The following is a 23,611-nucleotide window of genomic DNA, read 5'->3' as shown; positions in this document are numbered from 1 at the left end:
AACAATTTTCAAAACAAGTTTTTCAAAGGGGCTTCTATTAAAAGAAACGTATGATGAAACACAATTTTTAAAAATCACATAAAGGCTGCAGTTCCAACCCCTCTTACCTGGGGGAGAGCACCACTGAAATCAGCAGGATTTACCTTCTCAGCAGCTGTGGTTAGAGAATTGAGCTTTAAAAAGTGTGACATTGTAACAACTTCATGGTGAGTACCAGCAGCTATTTTTATAGAAAAAAGCGCTGCACAGCAGCATTAAAAACCAGAAGAATACAATAAAAACAGTCTAGTCAGCCATAAAAATGTGTTCCAAGATAACATTTTTTTCAAGTGCTGTCTAAAAATGGGAAGGGAGCTTGTCAGGCTTCCATAAAGCAAGAATTCCAGAACTGCGGCACCACCAGTGAGAAGGCCCTACAGCAACTGTCCACCAATCAGAACAAGCCAGAGAGCAGGGCCTTCAATGCAAATCTTAAATCTGAGGGTTTAGAAAAGGTAAGTTGTAAATTTTATATTAAAATCCTTATGCACATGTTGAATGCTAAGGGTCTCTGTTTATTCTGCTGCTCCTTGGCTGTTTTGTAGCAGAGGATAATCAATAATGAAGCAAATCAGAATACTGCAGATGGAAAGCTTCACATACAAAGCTTCCTAATGAGCAACATTATCTTCCAAGAAATGAAATTTATTCAGAGAACTATTAGCAACACATCACAATGAGATGTCTGGGTGATATGCTTGGTGAGCAGGCTGACAACAGCTAAGTAAAGATTTAACCAGTGGTCATACATCACCTTGATTTAGTGATTACTAGCTGTCAGATGAAGTCATTGGAACATAAACTCCTCCTGGCTGCACCTGTGCAAGCATGTCTCCAAATGACCTGCAAGGCAGAGGAAAGCAGAATTTGAGCCATAGGGCTAAAATGGGTGCCCATGCTTCTTTCTGTCTTTTATAGCACAGCACTAAAGAGGGAGGAAAAGGTGGGTCTCACATGACAGACCTTGTCAGAGGCCTAGGAAGGATAGCATGCAAGAGATAATTTCATCCAGAGACTAGAGCAGGCATAGGCAACCTTGGCTCTCCAGATGTTTTGGAACTACAACTCCCATGATCCCTAGCTAACAGGGCCAGTGGTCAGGGTTCATGGGAGTTGTAGTTCCAAAACATCTGGAGATCCAAGGTTGCCTATGCCTGGACTAGAGTGCTAGCCTTGAATTTAAAAGTGGATGGGAACAAATCCCAGATTAGATGTATGTCTCAAGAAAACTAGTTTTACTCCCATTTTACAGACGGATAACTGAAGTTAAGCAATCAAGACTATAAAATACTCAGCATAAAAGGATTGTTTGGGTGCATGGTGAAGAATTATTCCAGAAAAGGACATGTTGGCTACAATCCTGCACACTGCTCTACATACCAAATTCCTAAGGAGAAGTGTTTTCTGTTGTCTGCCCACTGGCATTAGGAAGATCACAGCAGGGCCAGCTCAAGAAATTTTGCTGCCCGAGGCAGAGGACAAGATGGTGCCCTTCTCCCAAGTGCATGCCTAAGCCAATTGGATTGGTAGTTGAAGCTTACTCCAATACTGGTGAAAGGTACTTGAGGGCAGCAGAGCACATGGCATTCACAGCTCTGTCTCCACCCCACCCCTCAGCATCTGCTGCCTGAGGCAGCTGCCTTACTCTTTCTCATCTTAGAGCTGGCCCTGGATCCCAGTATGAGTCCACATTGCATAGCTGCCAAGTTTTCCCTTTTCTCGCGAGGAAGCCTATTCAGCATAAGGGAAAATCCCTGAAAAAAAGGGATAACTTGGCAGCTATGCACATTGTATTATCCTGTATGCACTGGTCACTCAGTGACATTGCTTTGCATTGAAAGGGTAGGCATGGGGATTGTTAAATCTCGGCTATAGAGCTTCTTTGGTGCCCTTAAGATAATTTACAGTCACTTATCATCTCACCTGTGAAATGGGACCAACAATGCTAAATTACCTTATGAACATTTCACATGGAGATGGGAGATTTTGGGGAGGAAAGAAGAGCAGACCAGATAGACTAGGTACTGGGAACTTCTCATCCTCCAGGTGTTGTTGAACTGGCCATGCGTGCTGGGGCTGATGGGAGTCGTAGTTCCGCATCATATGGAGGGCCAAAAGTTACCCACGCTTGAGACAATGTCTTCCACTCGTGCCCCTATTGCTCCTTCCCCACACATTCCTCCCTGCCCCACCACGTAAGCAGACTTACACTTCCAGAAGAGAGGCAAGATGCACAGATACCATTAGCCCTGCAACTGTTTGCAGTTAACAGTGCCCTTAGGGGCAAATATCGGTGGGGATGGCAATTTAAACAGGGTATCAGCACGGATCCCAGATCCTGGCCAAATAAAAGAAACTGGTTTAAGCATTTTTTTAATTTAAAAAAGTGTGTTTAATTAGTAGTTTGGCCCACGTTTCCATGGCCCAGCATGCATGATGGCTTCCCCTTTTCTTTCCTCTTTCCTTAGAACTGAGAGAAAATGAAGCTCAATGCAAAACCCTCTAACACAGCCTTAACTTAATCAATGCAACCCAACCTTAAGCATCACTCACAATGGAAACTGCATAGATCTTTGGGACTCACTGCTTAAACTTGATCAGTGGCAAATTTAGTCACCCTTAATGATTTAATGGTTTTCCCAGTAGTGATGTATGGAAGTGAGAGCTGGACCATAAAGAAGGCTGATCGCAGAAAAATTGATGCTTTTGAATTATGGTGCTGGAGGAGACTCTTGAGAGTCCCATGGACTGCAAGAAGATCAAACCTATCCATTCTGAAGGAAATCAGCCCTGAGTGCTCACTGGAAGGACAGATCCTGAAGCCGTGGCTCCAATACTTTGGCCACCTCATGAGAAGAGAAGACTCCCTGGAAAAGACCCTGATGTTGGGAAAGATTGAGGGCACTAGGAGAAGGGGACGACAGAGGACGAGATGGTTGGACAGTGTTCTCGAAGCTACGAACATGAGTTTCACCAAACTGCGGGAGGCAGTGGAAGACAGGAGTGCCTGGCGTGCTCTGGTCCATGGGGTCACGAAGAGTCGCACACGGCTAAACAACTAAACAACAACAAATGACCAAGTAAGTAGCTAATGACAAACCTATCCTAAAACACTCAGGATAAAGCCTGGGGAGTGGGGACAAAACAGCTTTGGACCCTTTCCCCTATATACGACATTGCTATTTACTGTCAGTTCACTAATATTTATGATCCCTCATAGATGTACCTGGATGCTTTCTTACACTGTGCTGTAGGCTCTAACCCAAAGTTGTCCTGAAGCAGCAGCAACACCCAAGGCTACCCTCTCTCTGCCCCCTTCTCAACTGTCATCATTTTTAGATTAGTTAGTAACATAGATCACATCTAATGGTGGTGGGTTTTTTCTTTTTGATACTGGGTATCATCAATATACCCCCTTTCCTCCTCTGCCAATTAATAGCTGATCCAGATAGTAAAGAATGCTAATATGTTTGGGGGTTCACATCCCCCCCACCCTACCCTAATACCTTGGGTGTGTATGTTTCTCTCGACTGCAATAGCCATTTGTACAGCACAAGAGGGTAGATCCTACATGTGCTGCTTACTGGATTTTGGCAAATGACTTTGTATCGGGGCTTGGGTTATTCTAGGGCACCATTAGGGACCCTGCAATAAGTCCTATAGAGCACAGGGCTGGTACAAAGGAGGAGATGTCTGCTTTCTGGACTTCACATACTTACCATTGCAATTTTTCAACATATTATGAAAAGGGAGGGGGGAGGAAGGATCTATAAAAGAATTAATATTTTCTTCAATAGAAATGTCATAATTTATTTGGTTTGTATAAAAAGGCACAATCATAACAAAACCCATGTTCTTCTTTTGATAAGAAGAAATATATTATTTCACATCATAAATAAATCAGCAAAACATGTAACTGTTGGCAACCCAAAAACACAAACAGTCCTTTGTGCTTTCAATGTCAGTGCTTCGGAATACAGTTCTTAAGATCTATTTACAGGATTACAGTACCCAAAAAATACTGAGGTATTTTGTTTGTTTCTTTCAAAAAGAAAATGAAACTTCAGACTTGAAAGGCAGAACACACACAAAGCAATTACACTGTAAAAAATAAATAAATATCTGGACATCCTTGTACAAGGGGACAGTTCGACTGCAGCCTAGCACACCTAGGAATGAGAACACTTTCAGATTTGCTACTGAAACAGACTGACAAACAGAAAAACTGTAAAAGAGGAATTATTTCAGGAGTAGAAAGCAAATGTCCTGCGTGCTTTTTCTCCTTTGTAGGCAGCATCCAAACATTGGTCAAAAATGCATCTGGGCAAGATCTAGCAGAAAGAACCTGGCTTTCTGGAGTCAAGAGATGCTGCTCTGCGCTGGTGGATCTTGTATTGCTCTGTAACTGCAATGAGAGGAGACCGGTGCAAGCTAACAGACCTGCCCTCAAAGTTATTGCACTTTTCAGGTAACAGCAAAGGGCGTCAAGTCTTTGTGTACAGGGCCCACCTGCACCTGCTTTTCAGCAGCTCGGAGAGGTGGTGATGGGGCTCTGAAGGTAGCTTAGTGCGCTGGAAGAAGAATGGACAGGGATGGAGACGGGGAAGTTAAAGACCGTTGTAGTGGATGTTCCCCTGTCAAGTGCAGACATTGCCGGGCTCCCAGCCTCTGCCGAGCAATTTGGAGCGAGGACCTGGGACTCAAATTGCAGCAGTTGCCCCATGAAGCTGAAGTTGGGGGAGATGATGCTTCTCCTCTGCTTCACAAACTCAAAAGCTTCGTCCAGTTTGACTCGGTTGGTCCTCATAAGGTAAGCAAGGCAGATGGTCGCTGAGCGGGAGATGCCAGCCTGACAGTGAACAAATACTCGCCCACCATCGTTTTTAACAGAGTCTGAAGGAGCAAGCGAAACATCAACATTAGCAAGAGTTTTCCTGCAAAGCTTCAAAGCTGCTTTTCACTCTCTGTGCTTGAGGGGCCATCTTGCCTAACCAACTACAGCAATACGCCACACAGCTGGGAATGGAGTTGGATGCACAAATGAAAGTGTGCAAATAAACCAATAGGGATGTTCTGTTTCAACTTGATTATAATCACCTATTCCAATTGTGGCCACTAAAGCTTGCTAGAAAATTCTGTCAGCACGAGACTGGTTCAGATTACCAGCTGATCCCTCCAACACCCATGCTAGTGGATCCAATGACTCTTTATAAAGCCTAGTATGCTTTTTGGGATTTCACAATGCTATCTTACAAAAGAAGCCCAAGCACCATCATAGCTACAGATTTATTTCAGCTGGTGCTATTTTAACCCCCAAGGAAATACCCTGCACCTCAAATTTAAAGGATGCTGGAAGTGTCTGCTAAGGTGCTGGCACCCAAGGGATACTATAAACTCAGTATTTAGGGAGTGGGGGGAGAAAGAGAGACAGAGAGAGGGCTCATTTACCTATGAAGTCAATTGCTTCATTAAACCAGCAGCTGATGTCAGCTTTGTGGTTGTCCTCCACAGGGATGCTTTTGTACTGATAGTGTCCCTCAAAATGGTTTGGGCAATTGGCAGAAACGTTGATCAAGGCTGTGATCCCCAAAGCATCCAACATATCTTTCCTGGAAGCATGATAGGCACTGCCTAGATACAGGAAAGGTAGGATCTCCACTGGACCACCCTAAAATAAAGAAGAGAAAGAAACAGAGTTTGTTAATCCCACAGCAAAAATAGGCTCCCTATGCACTTTGATACAGTTGTTGTGTTATAATGAAACATTCGTTTTGCCTTGAATGCCTTGTATTTCCAAAAGGAATATCTTTATACACACATTTGTGTCTTTCCATTCCAGGCATTTTTTAAAAAAAGTCCAACTGGTAATTAAGATAAAATAAAATAATTTTAAAAGAAAGTGTAATTTTGATTCATGGATGCTTCCCAACTGACCTGATCATAGAGAGGAGTCCCACAGGAGCTGCAGTTTGAATCGGCACTGCCAGGCACATTGTTTGTACTGAGCGGCAGAGTCAGGCCCTTGGGAGCAGATGGTTTGGTGCACAACTCAGGGCAGGCAGATGAGAAGGCATCGTATCCCCCTAGAAGAAAATAAAGAAGAAAAGAGGTTAATATTGTCCGAGGATCAAACTCTAAGCAGCTGGGAGTGGGGTAGGAAGGGGAGGTAAAACTCCATTGACAGTCCAGTGGCCGCTCCTATAAGCCCCTCTGTTAAAACAATGCAACTGCCCTAGGCTATTTGTCAATATCCGTTATTATTACTACGCACTGCTATTAATTCCGTTTACCCGGTGGGCCTTTGGCTTACGGTCGGACTTTTGAAGCCCAGGGGAGGTGGATTGGCAGGGTAGAGGGCGCCTTGGGGAAGGCGACCTCCCTCTCTCTCTGCAGCCTTTTAACTCACCCCTGAGGAAGCAGACGCGGGTGTCCCTGGCTTCCCTGCAAAGGGTGTTGAGGGCCAGCAGGAGGGTGCTGTCCCTCTTGGGCGCCTCCAGGTCGGCGCTGCGCTCATCGAGGAGCACGACGGCGTGGTAGAGCCCCTTCTGCAGCCGGGCGCGTGCCTCCTCGTTGGGCAGGATGTGCTCGAGGCCCATGGCCCCCTTGGCCCTCCGCCGGACGATGGTGCTCAGGCGGACGTTGCAGGAGCCGCCGATGTGCGAGGAGTTGAAGGAGAAGAAAGAGCGGCAGTCCAGCACCAGGCACTGCACGCAGCGGTCCTGGAGGAGCTCGCGGAGCGTCTCGCAGTCCAGGGCGCACACTTGCATGTTGACCATCGCTCGGGGCAGGGCAGGCAGCGCAGTGGGCGAAAGGGCGGTGGGGAGCCGCTTTTGTCTCCGTTCCCCGGGCGCCTCTTTGTTTAGTCCAGCCGAGTTCGTCTCGAACCGAGGCAGCGCTTCTTGCCAAACAAAATCTGCCTCTTTTGTTCCTTGTTCGCGGGGGTCCGTAACTCCCACCCCGGTTCCGAAAAGTAAAAACGCCTGGATCGTTGAACGTGGAGATGGCAACGACGACAGAGCCGCTAGCTTGGGCTTTGCTCTTTCTCTTGTATTGGCAGCCTCGGTTGCGGGCAAGCTGCTGCTCGTTGCTTGTCTGTTGCAGTTTCCTTGCTGGACGAGTGGCGCAGCCTCGCCTTATATAGCGCCAGCCGCAGTTTGCTGCTTCGGCTTTTTTTGTGAATGGGCCCCGGTCACATGACCCGCTGTGCCTGGGAAGACGTCACTTCGGCGGGGAGCCAGACAGACACTCCCATCCCGCGAGCGCTCACGTCATCGAGCAGCCCGAACGGCAAAGTCACTTTGAATGTCCGCATGCCCAGAGCCCTCCCCCCCCCTCCTGCAGGAAGCCGACTGATGCAACGCCGCGCGCGCTGCTGCCTCGCTCCTCCCGGGCTTCTGCCAGCCAGAGCCTGGCCTTCAGCAGCCGTGAGGAAAAGGCACACGATGTGCCGCTAGAAGAAAAGGAAACGACTTAACAAACCTAGAAGCGCGCTCAGTACACATTCCAGATTCATTCATATTCTTCTCTGCTATCTAGACTTGGAATACGTATGGGGGAAGTGTGGGGTGTCGATAGACCTCTCTGGGCCTCGCCATTGCCCTCTGCTGGCAGGAATTAAATCTCTCTTAGTTGCCAGAGAGGGCATAGCCGCTAGCAGAGCTTCTCTGTTAAGACCAGCGGAGGGTCCCCACCGTCAAGCCGTTACTACTTTCTTGCCATTTAAAACTGGCTTCGTGTTGCCATTTAGATATCACAATGCCCTTGCGTGAGCAGCACGCATCCATCCTACAATAAACATCCCTTTGGAACAATAAAAAAGCAGCACAAGCTTTGGGATTTGTTAGAGAGCTATTTAGCTAGTGCTCTTTACGGCAATGTACCTGTATTTGTGTGTGCGCGCGTGGTGGGCTATAAAGGTACAGCCTTATTGGGCACAGGATGAGAGTCAGAAGTGTGGCAGTCTGGCAGTGTCCTTCATGAGGGAAAGGGAAGACTGCAAGTTTGGTGTTTGATCTATTATGGAAGAGGATAGGAGACTGCATTCTCTGATTTTGAAAGACCTGGTGCAGACATACCAACGTTTTATCTACATCAACACAATCAAGCACTTCCATTAGGTACCATAAGCATTTCACCCCTTTTAAATCAACTGCAAAGATGCGTATTTTAAAATCACATTTAGCTGAGTTTGGTCTAGCAGTTGCTTTGGGGAGGATGTTTCTGTCTGTGAAGCAAAACAGCACAGATGGCTAAGTGAAACCATTTGGAATGCTTATGTTTTGAAGACAACATAAACACTATTTTGCTTGGTGCTTGAGCTGATAAAAGGATTGTTTTCTGTTTCAACAGGGCTGACCCATCTTTGGGAGAACACAAACATATGTATTACATAATGTGCACACGTAACAAGTAATTTAGTGCTTTTGAAAAATGCCAAAGAGAGCAATCTGGAAAAAGAGGAAGTGCAGGATCACACCCGGTATCCCAATCAGCATACTGTATCTAGGAGTTGAGGAGTTCATTCATTACACCCGTCTGGGGCTTATTCTTAACAACTTCTGTAGACTGAGTATGAAGCCAAAACAATGCTTCTCAAAGTCACTGTCTAACTTTGTGATTGTTCTTAAGGGTTCTGATCCAGAGAAAGCCATGCTGCTGAGCCATTGCAATATATGGGTCAAGTCAGTTGTGACTAACTGGTGAAACATGAATTTAAATGAAACCTAGGTCCAACTAACTATGCAATCCTATACAAAGGTCAGTCCCATTGAGTTCAATGAGGCTTACTCCCAGGTACAGGATTGCAGTCTAAATTTGTCTGGAATGGAGACACAATGTTTCCTTGGTTCCTCCTCATAGAGTCACACCCCTTCTAAAAAGACTGCAAACTTATAACGAGATTGCTTATATAATACAGTAGAAATCTTGATGAAATATCTGCATTTTTGAAAGCACTATGTAATGTTGGATATGAACACTGAAACAAAGCGCTGAAATATAGTTAGATTGGAATAGCTGTGCTCCTATTTCCAATTCTACTATTGCGTGCACACAACAAACACATGCACACAGTCCTTCAGCAACCATTGAGTTATGTTGCCTACTGGCTAGTGCTCTTTATCAGGCTTATTCTGCAAACCATTGGCCTTAACAAATTTCAGGTAAAATGTCTATATATAAATTTCCAGCACACAAATGACAATGAAGTAAAAATGTATTAATCCAATCCAATAAAACCCCAAATTAAAGAGAGATGTTATTTCCTTCTTGGGATTCCTCTGTGCTACATGCCCCAAACCTTTCTATTTCTTTTGCTCCAAGATTCCACGCATTACGGCACAGAGTGCAGCTTCATAAATCACAAAAAGATGAAAATCTAATAGAAAACAGATGGTTTCTTGGAACATAACAGGATGTTAATCTAGGCAAAATGTGTCCCCTCACCCATAAAAAAGTGGAGAAAACATGAATTCCAAGCAAGATGGATAGGTCACTTCTTAAACAAATTAGGATGAAAGTTCAATAAGCAGGTCACCAGAAGCATCCTCAGTTCAATGAGCTCTAGAGTTTGATCCTACCCATGTTTACTCAAAAGTATACTCTGCTGTGTTCAGTGGGGCTTACTTATGAGGATTAAAACAACCTTTTCATCCATACCCAATGTAATAATTTAGTAGAATTCTTGGATTGCCCCAATGTATCACTCTGGGTGGACCTGAATATTTTCAAAAGCTCTCTAATGAGGAGCTTCATGCATCTGGTTTGTTTTTTTTTTAAAAAAATGACCAATTATGTCAAAACCAGTGTAAAAATGACAGAACTTTAAAAGCTTTTTGGTGGCTTTTGGCAAAAACAGATTTTCGATATTTTATAGAAGAACAATTATAATTTTGAGCCATATCTGTTCCAACACTGACATAATAATTCTGTGGTTAACAGTTTACCTTATTTGTATACCGGTATACCCACCAGATTATTCATACAATTTAGACTCAGTTCAGGGCTTTCAAATGAGGAACCATATCTAGTGAGGAATGCTTATTCACTAATTAGTGTTTCCCAGAATGTAATGGGAAGTAACAATAGCCCTGGTTTTTTCACAAACCCACAAGCCTTGAATGCTACAGTAAGTAACTGGCAATGGAGTGGCTCAAATCCCCCTTTGTGCCCTTTCAACAGAGCACCTTGTCCTAACCAATTGGACTATGTCTTCACTCAAGAATTTCTGAAGATTCTGTTTATATTGCATCACAAGCAAATTTAAATAATAGGAATTCTCACGGCTCTCTCAGTCTTGCTCTCTTTTTGCATTTCCTCTGCTTCCTCACTTTTTGTTTTCTTTCTCAATACATACAGTATAATTACCAACTTTTACAACTTTTAGTTTGTTTTCATTTTTTTTAATCTCTAGAGGTATTGCTTTCTGTTCCAATGTCTTTCCCCCAAATTTGTGAGAATGCTAAAAAAAATTGCTTTGGATTCTTGTGTCATTGCCACACTTTTCTAGAATGTTCCAGAACTTTTATCAACTTCTGAATGCTCCTTCAGACAGAGGAATCTTCCCCCACGCTGACCACAAAAAATAGACTGCTCTCTCTTGACTGAAAACATTTTCATCACACCGCTACTGTTATAAGCATACAGCAATATGTCTGCTTTCCAATGGCTATACACTTCCAGAATCTTCTATACAGTTGATAATTTTCCGTTTTAGTTTTCCTTTTGACTTTTGGCCTTTTAGCCACACTTTGGTCACAAATATGTGTGTTGAGAATGTGAGGACTAAAAATACACTTTCTGATTTCAACAGTGCTGATAGTTTTATGAATTTATTTGTAGGACTTCAGATGGTTTGGATTAGATCAAGCAAACTTACTCCTCTGGTAAAAGCATGCAAATTGGCAGGCTGCTAGAACTGATTGTGTAATTGTCTTCATTCAGCAGTTTCAGTGCCAAAACACTAGACTCAATGCCAATCCAGATTTTGTTTTCTCAGAAATAAACATGGGCAGGCTAACACTTTTTCATTTCTATTTATATATTAATTATTGCTTATTTATATATTAATTATTGCTGTTCTTATAACAACACCAGGAATCATGGGATTCAGGACAAAGACAGAAAACATACCTGCAGAATTATCCTAATTGATCAGTAACCCTGTCACTTTCACTTGCATAGATATTTTGTGTGTTTCAATTTGGTGTTGGGAACCTTTTTCCAGTCTGAGGGCCACATTCCCTTCTGGACAATCTTCCAGAGGCCACATGGTAGTGGTAGGTGGGGCTAGAGGCAAACACAGGTGGAAAAATAAATGTAAATTTTACTTTTGCACAGCAGGCTACTTTCAACACACACACACACACACACACACACACACACACACACACACACACACCCCTTATGTCTTCCATCCAGACAAGCGAGAGGCATTACCAAAGTTTAATGATATATTCTAGCCAGGCAAAAATACTCAAGGAAGATGTGAAGCCAGGCCAGTGAGGGGTGTGGTTTGGGGAGAAGGGGCGTGGCCTACGAAGAGTCCCAGGGGAGGTCTGCATTTGGACCTAAGGTTCCCCACCCCTGATTTAAACCAATCTCATGATACTGGGTTTGACCAACCCTTTAGGGAAAACATTTCTGAGAATTTAATCGTTTTCAGAGGGCAATTCATGCTCATTAACCTCAATCCTTGCAAAATTGCTCATTATGAACTCAAGCGGGTGACACACTCTGACTTTCCCACGTATCACAAATGGCTTTTTAATCAAGAAGGCTGTTGGAAGCATGGTATTATGCAGTTCCTCCATATTAATTCTGCCTACACAGAGCTCTTTGAGAAAACTATTCACAATCCTAAGGATTATTAACCTTCAGCCAATGAAGGATTTACTCCAAAACCAATTTTAAACAGTGGGCATAAATCCTGAGGTTGCTACACATAGTTGATTGTCTTCACTGTGGAAAACCTCCCACTTGCCATCTCTTGAAGGAGGCCAGTTTATGTAACCCTTAGGAACATTGCCAGCTTATTTTCGATTCAGAGCGACAGCCCAGACTGAAGCATGGCCAGGGCAAAGCAGATCCCCGAGTGATCTGTCATAAGCACAAACTGAAACCCACCCTTCAGCCCACCTAAATGGCCTACATAAACAAGGGCTGAGGTGGCGAAACTGGTCTTGGACCTTACCACTTCAGATTGCAGGTGACAGTGGGAAATGTTGGAGCATTCTGTTATGGGGGGAAGCCCTTCCCAATGAAAATGCCAGTGTGTGAGAGGGTCAAGGTCCGGAGAAACAACTTATCCATGGTGTCTGTTTTACAGCATTCTTCTGTTGTGGCCAGACATGAGAGCTTAAACAGAGCTTGGGCCAAAGGGTAGTTATCATCCCTGAAAACATGGTGTCTTTCACCTGTTGTCTGTCCTTCACAGGGATGGGCAAATCTGTGAATTTTGGTTTCACTCAGCTTCTCATTTTTCCAATGTTAATGTTTATGGGTTGCTTAAAATTAGGCATTTTGAAAAGACTTGCAATAGTATAATAAAACAATTATATGCAGTTTTGCCTAATATACACATTTTGGAGAAGCAATTTCCCCTAAAATAGTGCATTTTTGATGAGTTATGGATGCTGGGGAAGCTTTCACACACGCTACTATAAGCAGTGGGGTTACCGCAGCACCACTCCTTGTTTCTGTGTTATTGAACACATGAGCTAATAACACAAAAAAATGGGAGTTCATGCTTCTTCAGAAATTACTGGCTCTACTAAACAGATACTGTAAAAAGAGAGTTTTTGTTCTAATCTCTCACACCATCATGGGTTTAGGGAGAAGTATGTGAGGAAGGTTGAGGCAGTCTCATAATATTTCTTCACTTTGGGAGCTACCCATATGTTGGCTTATGTTGCCAACAGGTTGCTCAGATCTGATTGTTCTGTGTGTGCAACCCAAGAGCATATCCACACATTCTGTTTCTAGTCTTAGCTTCTTCATTGGTATTCTGTGGTTTCCCATCCACACCAGTGGACAGTCCTTGACACAATATTTCCATGCAGTGGGCGGGATTCAGCTAAGTTGTTGAATACATGAAATGAGGCCCACTTGTGTAATGGAATGCTTTCCCCCTTAGTCATGCACCCCCACCCCCTAAACTGGCTCTGAAGGGTTGGGGACGACGACGACCAAGAATTGGTTTGGGGGGGTGCAGGGAGAGGAGAAGGGGAGAAGTCCTGTTGTGCAAATGGTTCTCGTTCCTGACTTACATTGCATACCCCATTTAGCTAAACGTTTAATTTCACCCAGTTTTCTGGCCCCTGCTCTCCCCCCCCCCTGCTCCCCCACTACCTTTTCCTGTTCTAGAGATGTACACAGGTATTTATTGACCTATACACACCTTTTAAACAAATTCAGAAATGTACAACAACAATTGTTGCCAGCCCTTCATTATCATGGTTCAAAATGGGTAAAAAAGGAGGGTTGTGCTTTTGGGGGGTGGAATTTCTGATGTGCCTTTTTAGCATGCGGCAATCAGGGGAAACTGACGCACTCATATCTTTAGGACCACTCCTGGAAAGAAAATGGCCAGGTTGTGCTCAGGTGAGGAGCAGACAGAAGAGGAACTACATGACAAACTGATAACCATGCTCAGGATGAACTCTCCATCCCCCAAAAGTGCTAATAAGCATGCACACATTGCAAAGTAGAGGCATTTTGATGACAATGATATCATGTAGACAATGTGAAAAACTTGCATACAGCGTGAAAAACTTTCAATGCCACAATAAACCTCTGTCTGGAAGTGCCCTTTATATATTGATTCATTTTGGAAAGATCTTTTTTTAAAAAAAGCTGAAAGAAAGCAAAGCATGAAAAAGCTATGGGTTGCAAGGTTAAAGTCACATTTAAATAACTCTAGTGAACTTAAGCTTGGGTTGGACTTCCTTCCTGGCTTTACAAAAGCCGGGAAATCCAAAGTTAACTTGTAATTCAAAGAATTGGTCTTTTTTAAAAACAACACACACACACACACACACACACACACACACACACGTAGTGGAATAAAGTGGGAGGCACAGAAGTGGCTACTTTTTTAGAGCATAAGTACAGAAATACATATAAATCAAGAATCACTGTGTGTGTTTTTCATTTTGAGTCTTGCTTCCCCCACCTTTGTTACACATTTGACAGGCATATTGGCCAGTAAATAATATGATTATTCAGTATGTGTATGTACGTACGTGTGTGTGTGTGTGTGTGTGTGAGAGAGAGAGAGAGAGAGAGAGAGAATTCCAGTTAGTGGAACCCGGTGTAAACATACAAAAAACCTGTTTCCCCCTGAACCTGATATAGGAGGAAATATTGTAAAGTCTAAACATAACACAAAGTGTGTGTGCATTTCCTCAATGGGTTCACAGCTCAAATTATGTTAATCTGTATGCGCACTCTTATAGTCTTTGGAGTTTCATATTGACGGAAAGCCGCAGTGTATTTTTAACAAGTTCATGGTGACATGAGAACCTCATGAGGGTAATTCCTCATCAGGAGGGAGACTCATTTCCCAACCACCTCATGATGATGTCATAGCTGCATTTACTTTGCCTCTCTTACATGTCTGGCCTTTTTTAAAATGTGCAGATTGGAAGTAGAGGAGGAAAGGTTCTACTATTTTTTTTAATAATTATTTCAAGAGGAGGGAAAAGTTTCAAAGGCTATCATGTCATTTATAGGCGTGTATAATCATTAACGTATATAATCATTAAAGAACAGTGGCCAACAACAATAGTTATTTGCTTAGCAAACCAGTGACGTTTACTGATAACCTCTGGCCTGACTTATCCTTACTTATGTGGACTTTACACCTTTCCTAGGTGAATGTTTATCTGAAGTAACCGCTTGTAACCTCTGTTCCCCATGCATCCTAAGTCTGCAATGGAAAGGAAATGGAAAGGAAAGCGTAGAAAGCTGGAAGAAAATTTAGGTTAATTTATGGGAAGGGGGGATAGCAGTTTTAAAAAAAACATATTACATGCCCAGAATCTATTTTTGTTCAGAGCTTTGACATTAAACATTAGTTACAGAAATGGGGCTTGCATCAAATAATGCAATGTGGCCTGAATTCCTAATAGGGCAGTGCCAGTCAGGCATTCCCTCCTCCAGCAGAACATCACATACAAACACTCCAATTTTCCCAGTGGTCTAATGAGCATGCTCAGTCCTTATTAGGTTGGTTTTGGTGGGTGGGGGCAGGGGGCGGGGTCCCCTTCAACTTGCTTGTTTTGGAATATTTCTGCAACTCTTGGGGAGGCCACAAGCACCTGAGAGCATACAGGGTGAGGTATAGAGAGAAAGGGCAACGATGAACCAACAAACAAATGGATATTGTACTGTATATTGCAGACCCCTTTGGATCATCTATAGCCCAGTTAAGATTCCCTTAAATTCCTTTCCAAAAATTAGAGTTGCCAACTTGTAACCATCCAAATTCAGGAAAAAAACTATTTTGGAATACTGTACTGGACAAATATTTTGGAATACATAGTCAATATATAGACATTGTCTAAGGATAGCTGAGTACAGTGTGATGTGGAAAACAACTGAGTTATCAGTGCTATGAAAACCACTTTTGTTTTAGGCAATTTATAGCCCCCCCCCCCTTTAGTGGTGCAGGGCAGGGGAATAGCGTTAAATGACAGGAATATTTTCAGGATCAAACACACTCCCTCCCTCCCTCTCTCTGTTGTTTTGTCAGGACTACTGCCCTCCTTAACAGGGTAATTCCATTACTTTGGAATTGATATCAGGGTGAGCTGCTGGGTACCTGTGCTATCCTAGTAGCAAAATCAAAAGCACAGTACAAGCAGGGGGCGGGGGAGGGGAGAGAACAACAACTCTCTGGCAGCATAGCAACAATTGTGGCCAATCCTAGAACTCAGTGGCCACCAGTCATAATGTTGCTTCAGACAATGTCCCACGTCTGCCATGAATTGAACGCAGTCAACAGCACATGCTGCTATCATGATGTCACCTAATTCATTTGACATTCCCCCCAGTCCCAACTCCCAATACAATGCACAAGGAGTCCGCCATGAAAAGCCTACAGCATAACCTCATAATAGCTAATGTGAAGTGTTTAGGAGGAACTGTAAGATTCAGGGCTTCAGGTTTGCAGATCTGGAGCAGCCCAAATACCAAAGGAACCACCTATTTCCAAGGGAAGTAGCCAGGGATCACACACGCGGATAGAACAGTGACCACTCCAATCACAGACATCAGCTAGTAGCATAGTCCTGTAGCTCAGAGGAAGCCCATTTACATAACCCATAATTGACAGGTTGCCTGGAGAAAGATTTGGGCCCCATACACTGAAGGGTCAAGGATCTTCCCCGTGTGCATTAGATTGAGCACCAAATGTCTGTGGGTGGGTATAAGGGGGAGAGACTACAGAGACCCTCCCCCTCTCATCAGGAGCAGTTCGTCCCCAAGCAGCCATGAAAGCGCAGGGTCTGAAGGGGCTAGTCAGGAAGCGGAGTGAGTGAGAGACCCAGGTCTCCGGCAGCATGGGAGAGCCCCAGCTCCACAGGCAGGAAAGGAGAGAGACGAAAAGGGGGGAGAGGGAAAAGACGGATCGCAGACCCTTTCCCCCGGCACCGGAATTAAGGAGGAGGAGAAAGGGGAGGAGATTCGCTGTCCCGAGACTGCTATGTTGGTCCAAGTCGTGAAAAGGGGCAGTGCCGGATTCTGAGATGGAATAAGCGGACATGAAACCGACAGCTCACCACACTGTAAATAACGTGCACCAATAAAGACTCTTTTAAAGACAAGTATGTGGAAAGTCGTTACTCAAGAGTAGCCGTAACAACCTCTGACAGCGGGGAACAAGTGTTTTGAAAGGGTGAGGGAAGAGAGCCACTTGGACATTGAATAGAAGTTACAACAGCAAACTTAGAAGAAGCAGTTTTGTAGTAGCTCAGTGGCAGGAATGGCCCATCCATGAGGCGGACTGAAACAGCCAGGATTGCACAGCTGGAAGTCACTGCTGCACCCCTGCAACCCTGGTAAACAAGGTGGTGGTGGGAGGCAGCAGTGGGGCCATGGAGGTGGCACCTTCCCATTTAACCTCAGGCAGTGAAACGGGGTGAGCCACCCATTCTCAGAGGAAAACACAGCAGGAACACAGACATAAGAGGAAACGTAAGAAAAACCTATGATGGGGCCGTCATTGTTTGCCAGTAGACTAGCTGATGGCTAACCTCTCTTCTTGCCTCTATAAGAGGCTGTGTACACACTACACCTTCAAAGCACATTCTGTTCCTCAAAGAATTTTGGGCACTATAGTTTACCCCTCAGAGTTACCAGTCCCCAGCAGCCCTTAACAAACTACAGTGGCCAGAATTCCTTGAGGGGGGTGGGAATGTGCTTCTAGTGTGATTTAAAGGTGGAGTGTGAACACAGCCAGAGAAAGCAGATGTGATGGTCTCCAGAGGTTTCGGACTCCAACATTTACAAGTCAGTGTCAAAGTGTAGCTGCAAGTCAGCAGGCTTTGCCGGCAAAAGGTCCCAAGTTCAATCCCGTCCTTGGGCTTCCAGGGGAAGGCATTGACAGACACACCTGTGCTTGAGGAAGTTTACTGTAATAGCCAATCACAGTGAATGTTCGCAGGACCAATGTCCTCAAGTAGCCACCTACTTCCTCTGGCCTGTGCGATGGTTTTCATTTCCCCCAGTCCCAGATTAGGTAGATGAGATTCCTAGGATCCTGGCGTAGAAAACAGTAGGGTTAAAAAAAAAACAGGTTGAAAAAGGAGCCTTCATTAGAGCAGAAGCAGAGTTGAAACAGCCAAAATGACTTTATTGAACAGCATCATTTGTGGAATGCGGACAGCATCACAGGGTTTCCGGCGCAGGTAGGCAAGTATGGTATTCTTGTGCTTGAGAAAGCAACATAGTGGCACTGATCCACACAGTTTACAGCTGAACATATTACTTTACTGTATCTTTGGAAAGGCACAGGGGCCACATTAGAACAAAAAGGTGGCTGTCTCACAACAGAATAGATGACTTCACACAGCTCACTGACTGCTGCTATTATAAGGCTTGCTTGTGATCTGTACTGGGGGTGGGGAACATCCTTCCTTTTGTGCGTAGTGAGTGACTCTGGGGAGACTAGAGAAACATAAGGGTGGTAATAATGAGTCATAAACAGGAGCTGTAAGCAGTGGATCGTTCCAATGAGTAGGTGCTCTTCAGGGGCAGGGAGTGGGCTTTTCAGAAATGGTGCCACCATATGGATGCTCTCGTTCCACGCTGGTTGCCTTACCCTAGATCCCCACTATCTCATTTCCTTCTTTCTTTATGTAGGTTGATTTAGGCTATAGCCTAGGATCCTTGGGTGGGGCATAATAAAATAAATAAAACAACAACGTCTTAGTTTAAACACATATTCCAGGGAAAAGCACAATAAAACCACATATCAACAACATCAGATAACTGTAATGTGAATGCCACAAGACCTGAACAGTCAGGTTTTCACTTGGTATCTGGATTCTTGTAGAGTGGGTGCCAATGAAATGTTTTGGGGAGGGGGACATTCTAGAGCCAGGGTGCCACCACAGAAAAGGCTCATCCACATGTTTTTGCTAAGATCTCAGCTCCTGGGCAGAAACACGCAGAGAGAGAGAGGCTCCCTCAAGTATTTAAATCCCAAGTCGTTCAGGGTTTTATATGTTATTTGTACAATCTTGTATTCAGAATTGAAATGCACCGGCTGCCATTTCCAAGTGAACATAGGTTTTTGGGCTCTCCCTGTCAAGCTCCTCCCATTTTTTGTGCCTTGTCCATGCAGTGCCATCATAAAGTCTTTAGAATCTACTCATTTTCACCATCTTGCCTAAAATCTGGGGTACTGTATTTCCTTGTGCCAAAAGATTTGCTTTTATATGGTTATGGGTTTTTTTAGGCATTTGCTCACAAAGCCATAATAATAATAATAATAATAATAATAATAATAATAATAATAATAATAATACACAGCCCTTAAGCTATTATACAAGCCTGTTGTGTCTCCATTCGAAGACAGGTGTTGGATTCTGTGCTGAGATTTCACTGTGCAGCAAAAGCTGTCAATAGACCTGGTGTTTACAGTTTACTTTTCCTCAGGCCAGAATCTCTCATTATCGCTCCATTATTTACTGAAGCTTGCACGTATGCATTGTCTCTAGCCAAATACCATAATGCATTCCTGCGTAGCAGTTACTTGACACCACTATCCCAAGCCGTGGGGTAAGGTTGGGTGTTTGCCGATGGGAAGGAAATTTGAATAGAAAATGAGTAAGGTCATTTGAAACCAGGTAGCGTGAGAGTTGTGTCTACAACATGCAGAAATATGAGACGAAGTCCATGGTGCAGGAGTCATTTGAACAACGCCCCATGGGTGCAGCTCTTATGTAAAGTGAAAATAATAATAATATTTGCTGTGAAAGCTACCTTAATGATATGAAAGGATGAAGATGTGGGAAAGAGGCTTTAGAACACTCTCCTTTTTATAACTATCATTTTATTTTGACACTTGTAGCTACAGCTGTCCAGAATAGTCCAAAATGTTGGGTGTGAGTTTGACTTTGATGGAAGCAGAGAGAACATTACTCCCTTTCTTAATAAAATAAAATATGTAGGGTATTTACTGCTGTATTGCATGACATGTTTTCCAAAGTAATGTTCCAGATGAGCATGAAATTTAGACATGTGTTTAATTCTAATGCCACTTGTACAAAATTGAACCCTTGTATTCTGCATTAATTAATTTGGGAGCATCAATGTTCCATATTCTGTCACTGCAGTTAATCAACTCAGATTATGTATATGTAGCCTCGTTCACACACAATACACTGAACACAGCTACAATCTGTCTCTACACATGCACAAGTGTTTCTTTGAAAGACTATATACATTTTGATTTGTACAGCTTAATTGCTGTGTGTGTGTGTGTGTGTGTGTGTGTGTGTGTGTACCCTGCTTCTTCACTTGGGGGAGGGGAGGAATTGGGGCAAGCAAAGCAGACCAGGGAATCAAAATATCAAAATGCCCTTTGTATTGCTGTTCTCTGCAAGAGCATGTGGCAAAAAGGAAATGTCACTTTTATTTAAATTGAGGTGGAAGCTTGGTTTTCCAAGGGTCAAGGTAAATCTGATGTGAAACATCTGTGCACAGGTTTCCTTCCTAATCTCTCTCTCTTTGTGTGTTGTGGATCAGCACCTCAATGCTGGAGGATGGAGAATAACCTTTTCCCCAACTTCAGTCACTGCTCTCTTCCCAAGCTGAGGAAAAAAGGAAAGCTATCTGAAGTTTACCCATTTTCGCATCTTAGTGGCAGCTAATCGCAGCTTTGGAACATGATTTAAATTAGGAAAAGGGTTAAACTTCCTTGTCAAGTGTTGTGACTCTGATCCAAATCAATCTCCACCCACCCCAGTGGTTACTTTTAACTAAAGAAAAATACATAGGGAGATCTGATAATGGATCTCTTATCATTTAGTTTAGCCTTGAGACTAGACTCTTTATCAACTCCTATCCATCTTGCACAAAACTTTAGGTCAACCTGAGAAAGCCCTGAAATACAGCAAGGTTTTTTCTTTTCTTTTTTTGAATGCAATTCTTTGTTATATATTGTATCTCATTGTCCCCTTATGAATATGTTGTTGCATGCCACCCAAATCTCCAAGCGATGCGAGATTCCAGGGGTTCCAGGTGTTTACCTCGCAATGTGTGAGGGGAGGAAAGCGGAGATTATTCATTTGTCCAGGCAGAAATTCTTGCTGAATGATTTCCTTAGTGCTATGTTGAATTCCACCCATTGTTTTTATTTTATTTTTTTAGTGATCTAAGCACATCTAACAGATAAAATGATCCTTTAAATATTCGTCTTAAAAAGCACCTTTGAGCCTCTGTCTGGCTTTGTGTGTCATGTCTCAAAGCTGTTTACAAGAGAGAAAATTTGGAAAAGAAATACAGTATCTTCTAGCCTATGTACATAGATTTGACATTTCGTCTGATTTAAACTTGTTTATGGAAACTATGAACAACACTTGTGTACTGAAATGTAATCTACTTTTCCATAGATTCTGGAACTCACATTTCTATGGAAATACCTTCTCATTGTCTATTTGCAAAGATACCCCAGTATCACTAAACATAAATGTGCTTATTCATTTTAAGTAAAGTACGTTAACATGTTTGCAAGACTACAATGACTCCTTCGTATGACTATGTGAGGTTATGTTTGCGTTTCGTAATGAGAGGCAAGCAAAAATGTAGCATTAGTCATAAAAAGGGAAGAATACTTGACTGTTCTAAATCTGAAAGTCCTCAGGCTGCGGAAAATCAAACCTTGTCCCACTGTGTCAGTTCCAGAAGTACATCACAGCGTATATGGACGGACTGACTCATTCAGTGGGGTGCGCTCTGTATTGGAACAATGCAGTGCCTTCCCATAAAGTATGTGTTTTGAAATTGCTCTTTGCTCATGTGATATACCAGCAATATTTTCTTCTCCTGTCCCTGTGTATTTTTAATGCTACAAGTCAGATCATTTTGGTGCTGTTTACACAGCACATTTGAACAAAAGGTCCAGTAGCAAACTTAAACTATCTGTACCAGGTTACTTACCGGAGTGCCTTCATCCCTGCTATCCTATACAATCGTTACATTTACAGGTATATAGATAGACCCTCCTCATGCTACCATATTAAACAGCCATGAAGAGAGACATTTTCTGTTGTGGTGCCCCTCCCGTGGAACCATTTTCCCACTGAAGTGAGGCAGGCACTCTCAATGTTTTGGCACCTCCTCAAAATATCTCTATGTTCCCACTTAGGCCTTTGCTGGTTCTTTCTTTCTTTCTTTCTTTCTTTCTTTCTTTCTTTCTTTCTTTCTTTCTTTCTTTCTGAAACTCTTTTAGTATGTTATGTTTGTATTGTTTTACTGAACTTTAAAATATATTTTGTATTTTATTACTGTAAATCACTGTGGGATACCTTGGGATGTGTGAAACAATATAGAAAGATAATAAACTACGGTATTAGGTAAACTAGTTCCCATATATGATCTGTTTAATTCCTGCCCATTTTCAGTTGTACTTATTTTTATTAATTCCATATGGTGATGATACTGTATTTTTAAATTAATGTATTATATATTTGTATAGCACCTTGACACTATATTGGTCAGCAGGATAAAAACCAGTAAGTAAGTAAGTAAGTAAGTAAGTACCGGTAAGTAAGTGAGTGAGTGAGTGAGTAAGTAAGTAAGTAAGTAAGTAAGTAACGTGGCCTAAAGACAAACATGTTCATTGTGACAGATGCCCTCATGGACTAAAGTTCATCAGACACATGAAGTGTTATCCTTAGTTGAGATATAGCAGGAAGTCCAAAAAGTACATTCTGTGACCATTCAGCTGACATTCAAGTGTATGCAAAACAAGCACAGTGACCAGTCACGTCAACAGTATTTGGTGATAACATAGCCAACTTGATTACCCCCAAACACTGCTGATTTGAATGGTCGCTGTGTTTATTTTGCATGCATTTAAATTTCAACTCAGTAGTCACAGGCTGTGCTTTTCGCATTGCATGATACTTTATGTCGGAATTTTCTTCTCCCTACCTATCCCTGACACCCATATGTATGAAGAAAATGTCTAATGCATCTAATGAACTGGACTCTGGGCCATGAAGACTTATTGCAGAATAAATCCATTAGTTTTAAAGCATCTCCAGGTAGGACTGAGAGAGACCCCTTTTGAAACCCTGGAGGACCACAGCTAATAAGTGTAGACAATATTGCGCTAGATAGGCCAATGGCCTGACGTGGTGTAAAGCAGCTTCCTATTACACCCCTGGCATCTCTCTTACAAATTAAATCTGTGAATAAGCCCTCCCATGATTTTATAAAAGCCCAACAAATCAGGATTTCAATCTACCGCAAAGAAATAAGCCTTCTTTGGAACCTTTTTGCTACAAGTTCGTTTTCCAAATGTTCATCTCCTCTGTTTTTCTCTTGTGCTTTGACAAACCATTTCCCACTGGGAATGAGTAAGTGATGAAATCATAAGAAAGATCTGGCTGAAAATAATTTGATCAAAGATTGCTCTTTTCTAGAAGGGTTTGGCCAGATGTATATTCCAAAATGTACATGGATCCTGGAATAAGCTCTGAACATTGTTTCATCTCCTTCTTTATAGGACCTGTCAAGTCCAGTTTAGACAGAGGCCAGGTAACAGGAGAAAGCCTGATTCCAATAGGTTTTCTTAAGAGAAGCTGTCAAAGCAATTTATCCAGGCACAGACAAGAGGATGTACAAAGCCAGAAAGCAAAATTGAAGCCTGAGATTTGAAGATCGAAGCCTGAGAGGACTCTCTTCAGATTTCAGTGGCAGTGTGGGCCAGATTCTGATGTTTATGGATATTGGGCATGTCCAAGATGCCCAAGAATCTGTTCAAGATACGTCTATATATCTCAGAATGAAGAATAGAATAGGAGTTTTTTTCCAGCAGCACATTGATCTTTGTTGTTGTTGT

The 23,611-nt window shown here is 42.9% G+C and overlaps 1 protein-coding gene across 1 annotated transcript; it reads right to left on the bottom strand.

Annotated features, from left to right (window-relative positions):
- Nucleotides 1–3,437: 3,437 nt before the first annotated feature.
- On the bottom strand, nucleotides 3,438–7,167 carry DUSP1 (dual specificity phosphatase 1). The gene is made up of 4 exons (XM_035105298.2): nucleotides 6,446–7,167; nucleotides 5,974–6,122; nucleotides 5,488–5,707; nucleotides 3,438–4,932 (listed from the first exon to the last, which is right to left on the bottom strand). The coding sequence occupies exons 1-4, from the start codon at nucleotides 6,813–6,815 to the stop codon at nucleotides 4,562–4,564; spliced, it is 1,110 nt and encodes a 369-aa protein (XP_034961189.1). The 5' UTR covers nucleotides 6,816–7,167; the 3' UTR covers nucleotides 3,438–4,561.
- Nucleotides 7,168–23,611: the final 16,444 nt, after the last annotated feature.

Source organism: Zootoca vivipara, chromosome 2 (assembly GCF_963506605.1).
Source record: "Zootoca vivipara chromosome 2, rZooViv1.1, whole genome shotgun sequence".
Lineage (NCBI taxonomy): Eukaryota > Metazoa > Chordata > Lepidosauria > Squamata > Lacertidae > Zootoca > Zootoca vivipara.
This window is presented reverse-complemented; position numbering and strand designations above follow the sequence as displayed.